The following is a 10,561-nucleotide window of genomic DNA, read 5'->3' on the forward strand; positions in this document are numbered from 1 at the left end:
AAAAAAACATCCAACATATTTTTTTCACAAATAGCAACAACAGCGGTCTATTTTACCACTTTGCGGTTGACATTTTCATATTTTTATTTTCGTAGCTTTACAGCCGTAGTTTTCGTAGTTTTTTTTTCTTAAGAAACAAAAGGACAAGAAGCACCTTATCATAGGCTCACCTCCTAAGTTTTCGATGAATGTTTCATTGCTCTCATTTCCTGAAATCGCTTTATTTCTACAGGCTCCTTGTTAAGTCCTTGATGTGTTTTTCTTATCCTTAAAATTCCATCGCCCCTCTATAAATCCAAATCGAAAATTCTTAGCCCCATCGAAATTCGTTCGGGCCATTAAATTCGCTAATGCTGGTATTTTTGTTGTTGCTATTCCTCCTCTAAATTGAACGTCATCGTTGTTTTACGCTCCTTTTTGTTATTTTCCTTGCCATGTTGCTTTTTGTCATCGTACGTTGTTCATTACGCCTCCATACGTTTACTGCAGTTGTTTAGTTTATCTTTTTTAATGTATTATTTATTATCTGATCAACATCATCATCGTCGTCGTCATAATTATCATAAACATCATCGTTTGAATCCGCCACAATTGAACGTTTGAAAATTCCTTCTCACCCTCCACGAGACTCGACTCCCTCTGGTCATATTTATATTTGAACAAAATACCCACACTGGAATTAATTTGCAACTTGCTCCGATCGGTAAAGGCTCACTAACTCAATCAAAAAACGGAAGCCTGTTTGTATGCAAGTTGATTTAGTGCATTTTTAAGTGTGGCCACATTGTGTTAAATCTGCACCTTATTTTCGCTCGATGCTCGTCATTTGCGTCTTTGGGAACGAACGGGTTAAGAGCTGACGGGTCGCCCCGCCACCGAGGGTAGGGAAGTATATAGGTTACCTGTGGCTGTTTATAACTCTACTGTTCCTTCTGTTTCTGTTGCTGCTGCTGCTGTTGTTTTCAAAAATGACAACGTCAACAACACTAACGACATTCGATTTCGAGGAGGATGCCACGACGGACAATGCTGGGGTAATAATGCTTTTGTTACTATCATGGGAAACCATGATCGTGCGCGACGTTGTATGGTGTTCTCTTTTTGTTGGCCAACGCCAACTTGCCAACTTTTGTGGTTCAGTTGCTGTGTTGATCGTTTCGATGATTATCATCATCACCGTTACTTTTATAACCGCCTGGTTCATAGTTGTGCTTTGTTTTTTAATGATAATAGCAATAATAATAAGAATATATGTCGTCTTGTTCTTGTTAGAAGCATCATTAGTATTCTTATTATTATTATCATATTTTTCTCTTTTTGTCTCTCTCTCTTTCTCTCTCTTCATTTCGTTATTTACAGCAGTCGACGGTTGCGTGATCTTCATCTACTTCGCCCTCGCTTTCGCATGGGGCACCATCAGCGTCGTCTAGATCGGAAAATTTATTCCTGCTAGTCACCACCTGGAAAAAATGCCAAGGCAGGGGAGTAAATTAAAGTTTTTTTAAAGAAGTAGAGATTTGTTATCTTTCTTCATTTTGTTTGTAGCTAGCTTATAAGAGCTGTTGCATTAGCACATGCTAATTAAAACATTTTTGAAGACCTACAAAGATTGACCAACATGCTTATCTCGTTCCGGAACTATATATATATATATATATATATGTAAGAGCACGCCGTTTGGGAAACTTACGATGGTTTCATTTTCGTTTGGCTGCTGTGGGGCTGCCACTCTTCTATCGGCACGAGCCTTCCGGTCGCGTTCTCGCTTTTCTTTTTCTTCGCGAGATTCATCACGCCACGATCTCTCTTGTTTGGGTTGCTGATAGGAACGTGGAGTGGGCTCGTTGTTATTCTCGTGGTTTACGTACTGAACTTGTGCAAGTCTCTCTTTTTCGCGTTCTTCCTCTTCTTTGGCAGCCTCCTTTGCTTGGGCAGCGAGTTTTGCCTCGATCTCTCGCTCTCGGGCGGCCGTATCGACCGGCTTGGCAGCTCCAAAGATGTCGGCATTCTTGGGCTTATCAATCTTTGGTCGAGGCGGTTCGGGAGCCGGCTCGTCTGCTTTAATCGGAATCACCTAGACGTGGCATTTGTAGTCGACAAAATGAATCTAATGGTTATGTTTAAATGTTTGTATGAAAGTAAAATATAACATAAATATTATTAATGAGAAAACAGGGACACAAAAAGACACTTCAGTTCAAAGCAATTTTACATTCGATTGAACTATAATCAATACGCTTTCTTAATAAGTGTAAGGTCCTTGTAATTTTGTCCGAGGTCATCACAAATTTTTGTCGCTAATTAGTTCATTGCGTGAACTTATATAATAATAAAAACTGCCCTACGTTTTCAAACAGCACTATATTATGATGGAGTTGAAAAGACACTCAGTTAACAAGTGCTTATCGCATACCTTAATGGGCTCGACGGGCTTCGTTCTCGGAGCTAAATTCAACTTCGGTCTTTCAAGTGGTCCTCCCGAATCATCTCCACGGTAGTCCCTCGAGTCTCGTGGCGGTTCGTAGCGACCGCCGAATCCACCACGATCGCGATTGTCCCGTTGTTCAAAACCACCTCGGCCTTCGCTCGACCTCCAGTCGCGACTCATCTCACGATCCCTGTCACCAAAGCCCCCGCGATCCCTGTCGCCATAACGGTCACCATACCGATCACCAGCCCTCGAGTAGCCTCTGCTGTCTTCATAACCGCGACTCATCGGGGGATCTTCTCTGCGGGAGGCTCGCCAATCGGTGCCCAGGTCCCTTTCGGGTCTATCATTACGATCGCTTCGAAGGCCAAAGCCTGTCCGGTCTCTGATGCCAAACGGACCTTTGTAATCTTCGTACTCGCTTGCCAAGCCAATTTTAATTGGCCTGTTTCTCAACTGATCCCCATCGAAGCCGAGCGCTTCAACGAGCGAACGACGGTCCTCGAACTCGGCGTAGCCATAACCCCTTGGTCGTTTGGCGCTGTCGGTGACGAGACGAATCGATGATATCTTTAACAGAAACAGGAAAATTAAAGGAAACGTAAGGTTCTGGGAAATAAAAAGATCTCAGCTAAATGAATGTATGAAGTCCAATGATTGTAAAGTCTTATTATCGAAATCAGTGGAAAACTTTCTGATGAAATACGAGGTGGGTTCGGTTACCTTTAGTTCATGAAAAAAATTTGCAATTTCCTCTTCGCCGATATCAAATGGAAGGTTTCCGAGGTAAGCAGTATATGGTGGCTCCGTTGGGACCTTTGAGTCGTCAACCCGACCTCCTCGGGAAGACATCGGAGCTGTGGGAAGAACCATCTCGTGGATCGTTTGTGCTAATGAGATAAACACAAGGTTAGCGGTATAAAAACCTTAAGTCGTTTGCTAAATCATTATGAGGGACTTCTGTATAAAATTAAGTTCATCAAATGCGCCCCAAATGCTCCCACATTGCAAACTTATTTCGCTTGAAATGATCAGAAAAATCGATCAAGACAAAATTAGACTTTATAGAACCGATAGAGTGGATCAATGCTTACTGTAATTGTTTTCGTCGGACCAGTCAATTTTCTTTTGGACTAGCGTATACCCAGCTTGCACCGGCTTTCCACCTTCCGAAAGAAAATCGGTCAGCTCCATTGTACGCCCCTTCATTTTCTTTTTACCTGGAGGGATAATGTAGGTAAAAAAGAACCTTTAATAGAGATTTGAAACATACTGAAAACGTTTCTTAACAGCTCACCAAGTATTCTGCCTTTAGCTTTACTGAATGCTTCAAACTATCGTCTTTTTCAGAAATGGAAGTTTCAATACATGCATAATTCGTTCACAACTGTGTATGAAGAAAATAATAATGGCCAACCAATAGCGGAACATAATTTCTTTCCTAGCATTTCATCTTTCGGGTGCAACTGGAGAGTAAATACGATTCCAATAAAGGAACCCCAATTCGGTCGAGTTTTAAATCACAATTATTGGAACATGTTGTCGTTATGCAGAATACGTGTATGTGCATTTCGCATGCAAAAATTATGTTTTGAAATTATAGACAAGCAATTTTCGATCCGAGGAACGATGCTTAAAAAGCATCGTTAGCACTACAATCGTATTAGAAGTTTCACGCATCATTCAGCCCAGCTTAAGATGTATTGCCGCCTCCCTCCTTTCTTTAAGTACGATCAGCCCCGAATACTGTGAGACAACGACGATCACTACCGGAAATTCAGTGACTTTATGAATTTAGTCCCAACTCAAACAATCGTAGATTAACTAGTAAAAACCAAAAACAAGTCAAAGCAAAAAACAAGTGTGACAAAATTATTCTCCGCATTTCGCAAGGTGTTACGCCTAGTATGCAACTATACTTAGGTCATTTGAAATTATTGTATCGGTGTTTGGCTAATGGAGACTAAGCAGGATTTTTCTTGCCTGCTTTTTTTATAATTAGCTATACGTAGCCGTATACAGGCGCAATTTTGAAGATTAAGTGTGGTTTGTTAGATCCGAATTAAAATCTTAACGTTTCAAAAGAAAGAACATCCTGGTGGTGATTCCTAAACTATGTACAGTAAACTCTTAGTGGTAACCAATATGATATAAAGAGCAAATTGTCACAAATGTTTATGCAAACTCTACAGCTGTACACAAATATATACTTCCTTTTTCTCTTTACCTCTTCGAACATTTATGGATATTCGGCCTATAACAGATATTTCTAGGCACATACTTTTCTAATTAGTACACAAGTATGACATTGTTAATTTTAATACATTAGCAATGTCTACCATTATTTTACCTTTATAGTTAAAATGAATAATACCACCGAAATACTGACCGAAGCGCTCGGGTAGACTCGCTCTTATTTTTTCGTTAATTCCAACGATATTATTAACACAGTGCATTGTAACTATACCGTAATGATGTAATTCTTATTTGCTTCCATAATGTATCCGACAGAATAACCAGTCTTTTTCTACCAGGCGTCTGCCGGTTGCCTTTATTTTCTGGAACCACCACAGCTGCATGGTCACCCCCACCAATCCCCCTCATGGAAGCAACAGCGAGCAACAATGACAAAGACGGTTGTAGCGCCCCACGAGCACATACAGCGACCTTGATGTGTTCTTGGTGATGGTTGCCTTGCGCTTTTATCGTTTAATTGACGGCTGATAGACAAAGGAAAAGGATCAGCTTAATCCATAGCTGTCAACAACAACGGCACAATGGACTGTGGCACACGCCGCTAAGATCACATTTTCATTATCGAGCCTCGAACGCTGAACTGTTAAAGATTATGACCCCAAAGGCCGCGGCTCCTGCAGCTACAGCTACTGTCTTTATTTAAGGTACCCTCATAAGGTACACGCAGATCGACATGGTGATCCGTGTACGTGAATACAGATCATGCACGGCAGCAACAGCATACAATTCGAGTGCTGATAGAAGCTTATTCAGAAAATATACGTACATGCGCAGCGACATTGGAGTCCGTAAGAAGTCGAGTTGTTTTACAATATGGTATTTATAGACGATCCAACATATAAGGCTGGCTAATCTTCTTGTTTATGTTGCCTTAGCGCGGTGAGTAATTGTTCTAGTCCTTCGATTTGCTTAACCCAAATAACGCCTATGAGTTGATAGCGATCAGGTGTAATATCAATGCTTACAGCTTTAACGCGTATACTGTCGCAAAGACTCAGAATTGGCTATTCATTAGGCGCGCCCCTTGATATTAAATTACGTAAAATTAGCTCATGGGTGATTACGCTTAATAATCAAGTAATAGAACAGGGTTGCCAGAAACTATATCAACAGGGAACATATGAACCTGGTTAATAACATATGTTCATGAATTCTAAATAGATACAGTTATATATTTATAATTATTTCAGAATGCGGCCGTAGGTGTCAATCTATTATCTTTCACCATCATGACCTTAAAGACGTTTTCAAAACAACCCCTCCTCGCATAAGACTATCTGCAATGTTATTTGTGAATGACGTAATGGAGTGTAGCACAATTGGCATCAAACGTTGAAAAGAAAACGGGTCAAACGAACGCTAATGTTTCGATAGAATCTCTTGCTAGTGAGCAACCTGTTTTTGAACTGATAGCAAACATCAGAATTACATACAAATACGAAATAAGCTACTATGGTTTATTAACATCTCGAAAATGTTAAATTCAAAATCTAGTGGTCAATTTTGCAAGTTTTATAAATACTTGCAAGGAGTGAGCAGGAGTGAGCATTAGGCACACACACAGACACTCATATATATATATATATATATGTATATATATTTTTTAAAAACATTTGTCGCCAATTTTGACGTTGGAAAGCCTCATGAGATTTTCTCGGTATATTATTGAAAAACCTCAACACGCGCTCAGGCCTCATTCACAGGCCGAAATTGACACTGGTCACTTGCCCAAAATAACGAGTTGCCGGCTAAGTCACCATATGTCTCTGTGAGAAGACCAGAACAAATAAAAACGGACAGACGCAAAAGAGCTTATTTCTTGTAAACAGCTCCTTCTGTCCACTGGCCAAGCAACAAAAAGTGGAAATTCGGCCGCGTTACATTAAATCGACATCGCCATGTACAGTAGGAAAGGGATATATAGCAAACCACACATACACACATTGTGTTCGTTATTGCTGCTTCCTATCCAGCACATGACTGTGCAAATAGCAAAGCAAAAAAGCCATCCGTCATGGAGGAACAGCGTTAGGAAGACTCCATTTCTCAGGTAAATCAATCATTCTGCCTACCATGTACCTAGATAGAGAGCGTACAGGCAGATAAAGAGAAATAGGCAACGCATACCAGCCTTAACAAGTTTTGCCTTTTCTGAAGCACCGCCCCTTTATATGCCCTCTAGGCTATTTGGTAAAACACGGCCGATAGAACGAAAATATGTCTTCCTTAACGGAACAGCCCAACATCTTCGAAAAGAGGAAAATCGAATGCCATTAAGAAAACGCGGGCGACTCATCAGCCAACAATGGGCAGGTGACTTTGCACCACCTATAGAATAGGGCAAGTGTATCAGTGTCGCGCCCGTGACTCGAAATTGTTTCGCACACTGTAGCCAAAACAGCACAGCAATCAGATCGAACGCAATGACGGAGTTTCTGACACAAACTCGTCAGCCGATGCATAACTAAGCTCGTACGGTTGACAGTCAAGTCTGACCCGCCAGAACGGGGGGCCGGTGTGCCAAGCAAACCGCCATAGCTGCAACGTATGTCGTGCCCCGTGGCGGGTCGTTTGCCGATTGAGACTGCGTGTGAGTGTGTGTCGGCTTGCCGTCTTCGAAATTTCGGCACAACGCAAGGGAAGCATGTCATACATCTCCGGCGTCAACTTCAGCTATGTCGTAAACTTGAACTGAACAGCATTTAATAGCACACATTATTATATTAGTACTCACTCATTTTGTCGCGATTTCTTCGCAATTTCACAGAAATCGAAAGAATGGAACAGCACCGCTTTGATTGCAGCCCCGTGGACCACGTTAACGCATCCAACACCGACCTCTTCCGCGTTCGATTTTCCTAATCACGAAATGTATCATTCTCAGTTGTAGGTTTCTAGCGATGCAAGGGTCGCCGTAGACAAGGATTGATTGTCACAAATAATACAATAAACAGGACACTATTTGCTGCCGAAACGAAATAAAGCAAAGTGATGCTTCGTCCAACTACACTAGCAAAACAGTTGGCGCCATAATTTAAATACACAAATGGCGCGACCATCGGAGAGAGGGCGTACCCATCCGAGTGTCAGAAAAGATGAAAGAGAGGAGTCACCGGAAACTATATTCCCCAAAAGTATTTCCCAAGAGAGATGAGCACATTATGACTGTTTGGCTTTCGTTGATGTTGATTGTGTGGAATTGCTACGAGGTTACAAAAGAGTAGGACTCCGACCTATGAGTTAAGTCTTCTTCGGTGGGTCTTCAGTCTAAGCTCAGATATGCATTCAAACACAAATTCATCCTTATTTGACGACAGGTACTTGATCGACGTAATTCAATTTTACGATCAATCCTCTAATGAGTCACTGATGGCAAGACTGAATTAACGACTAAGGCATTTTTGCATTTTGATCTACAAGCATTAAAGTATTATCTTTCACTGCTCCAGGTCACTATATATGTATATACATATATGCCATTTAAAAGTATCAACTAAATAGATTTATTGATATTGTCCAAATGCTAAAAAATATATATTACAGGACACGGTTTTTCTTTTAAATAATACGTACCTGTATTTAGAGATAATCTGTCTCTACATAAAGCCTACCTATTATATAGGTAGCAAAATCTTTAAAACTTTATCTTGTTGTTATTAGAAGCGGCAATAAAATAACCAATGAAAATTGCCACTCGAGTGTTTTTCTTTTTTTTATATTTAACGGGATCGCGGCCACAGTATATGATTTATTTAGCATGTGGATTAGGTATTGAAGAGAACATACAATTTTTAACAGTTTCTATCTATAAGAATAATAACAATTCCATAGAAAGTGTACTTTTATATTTGTTCGAATATTTACACTTTTCAAACGAAATGTTACTTCGCTCCTTGACAAAATTTAAAGACTCATGTTTTAATATATTTTAGCCTTTAAGAAACATGAACTTAAACTAATTGGTTCGAAGCAATTAGGCTAAATATAATAAAATGGTTCTAATCTAGCTTAACCTAGCTGAAGTTAAAGGTCAATTACGATGATTTTGTTTACTGTTCTGTCGTAAAGAAACTTGCTCTTTTTCAAGCCGTAATATTATCTCAAAAATCGTCTTATTATCATCGAAATTACTGTTGTTTTTTATATTCCATTGTTACGGTATTCAATTTGTAGTGCATGTAGTCTGAGGTAATAACAATATGGACATGTCCTATGCCCTCTTGCAGTATAAACTTACTCATTCCGATCCTTAGGCCAAATATATTAATATATTAGTAGTAGCACTATCATAGGGTAAAGAGATCGCCACTGCTAAAAGTTGAAAACGAAGTTTTTTAGAGGTGTGATATTAACCCGTCGATCTATCAACTAAAATAGCTCTCATTTAATGCCGCATGTTGCCTTAGGCCCCATCTATTGATTTTTGTAATATCAAGGAACCAAACAAATAACGCAAACTTCAGACTGCGCCTCTACTGGTGATGGAAATCGGTTTTATATTGAAAAAACTCAGTCGACATAGCCCGAAAATTTTCGACCTAGGGGCATTCAAGTGCCAATGTAGTGCGATGACGTCAGATATGTTCAGACGCGGCTTTAGCAAACTCTGCTCGAAGAACTTTATTCGTTTCAGCGGGTGAAGTAATGAAAAAAAAAATATGAAGTAATCTGATTAGATGCAAAACTGGCCTCTGGATTACTCCACTAAAGCTAAAACTTGGTTTGTATCGAGATTGCTTCGAGAGTACATGGTTAGTCTGATTAGATACAACGAAGTCAGTGTTCTTCCGACTATTCCTTAGCGTTCTTATATCGTGCATTAAAAACGTTCACATCAAAAGATACCTCTGTAGTATCAATGTCGAGTTGGTAGAAGTAAGAAATACGTCAGATCTCGCCAGGAGAGTTGTCTTAGTCAGCTGCAAAAAGTCCTGATGATGATAAGGTTTATCACGTACGAAACTGACCTTAATAGGGGGCTGACAAAGCTCCTTTGGTTGATTCTTGGCAATCTGGTTCTGCACGTGCAATTGTTCAGGCCATTCTAACTGCATTCGCTCCTTTTTAAAAGTGAGAATAGAGCATATTGACCATTCTGAAGCCAGCAGATCGCTGCGCTGGAATATCTGCTGCTCACAACCTCGTTTTCGTTTTTTTTTTTTACTATATGCTCTATTATTCATTATGCACATTATCACCGAGATTTTGTTTATCGTGCATAGTTGGGATAGCTTTTGCTATCAAAACGCGCCTGACTTATCATTCAAGTTGAATAAGCTGACGATGTTTTTACAGTAACTCTGTCGTTTACCACGCTGGGCTACTGTTTACAAAAAATGGCTATACGTTTTTGCCTGTCGCATGTAGGAAAAACTACTGGCAGGTAGCAAGATTAGATACGAATTATTTCTGGAGATCACACTAGGCAAAGAACTAATAATAATTGCATGTTAAAATGTGATAGTCTTAAGAATTATCTGTTGTCTCAAATGGACGATGCAAGTTTTTCAAGAGAGAAGCATGATTCTCTACACGATTTCGACGAATCGTAGTCGTCACTTGATACAGTTTCACTCAGTTGCCCGAAACGTCTGTGTGGTTAGACTTCGAAAGGCAAATTGTTCAGGCACTGAGGTAGTGTTTAGTCCTCAGCAGGTCTCAATGTAGCTTGCGGGTCGTCGTAATCCTTTCATTTTGTTGCAGTATTTTTCTCGAGCTCTTGAACTAAGTACAACTAGTTATACTTCGCGACCCGTTTCATGTAATCAACAATCATATTCTCAATAAAAATGTCGACATAGCCCAAACATCTTCGACCTGTTCAAGGTTTACCCACGCTGGTTATTTCACATATTCAAACTAACCAGTGGTTTACGA

At 40.0% G+C, this 10,561-nt stretch overlaps 1 protein-coding gene across 1 annotated transcript; it reads right to left on the reverse strand.

Annotated features, from left to right (window-relative positions):
• Positions 1-48: 48 nt before the first annotated feature.
• LOC111269027 (eukaryotic translation initiation factor 4B) lies at positions 49-7,667 on the reverse strand. The gene is made up of 6 exons (XM_022848341.2): positions 7,419-7,667; positions 3,523-3,648; positions 3,152-3,318; positions 2,414-2,998; positions 1,691-2,074; positions 49-1,460 (listed from the first exon to the last, which is right to left on the reverse strand). The coding sequence occupies exons 1-6, from the start codon at positions 7,420-7,422 to the stop codon at positions 1,350-1,352; spliced, it is 1,377 nt and encodes a 458-aa protein (XP_022704076.1). The 5' UTR covers positions 7,423-7,667; the 3' UTR covers positions 49-1,349.
• Between the last annotated feature and the right edge of the window lie 2,894 nt (positions 7,668-10,561).

The sequence above is a fragment of the Varroa jacobsoni genome, unplaced genomic scaffold, assembly GCF_002532875.2.
Source record: "Varroa jacobsoni isolate VJ856 unplaced genomic scaffold, vjacob_1.0 scaffold_1346, whole genome shotgun sequence".
NCBI lineage: Eukaryota > Metazoa > Arthropoda > Arachnida > Mesostigmata > Varroidae > Varroa > Varroa jacobsoni.

Bases quoted from the DNA above. Each gene is read 5' to 3' on its own strand.
- LOC111269027 (XM_022848341.2), bottom strand. The intron at 2,999-3,151 runs GTAACCGAACCC...TTTCTGTTAAAG, and splicing joins ATTTTTTTCATGAACTAAAG to ATATCATCGATTCGTCTCGT. The intron at 2,075-2,413 runs GTATGCGATAAG...TGCCACGTCTAG, and splicing joins AGCCCGTCGAGCCCATTAAG to GTGATTCCGATTAAAGCAGA.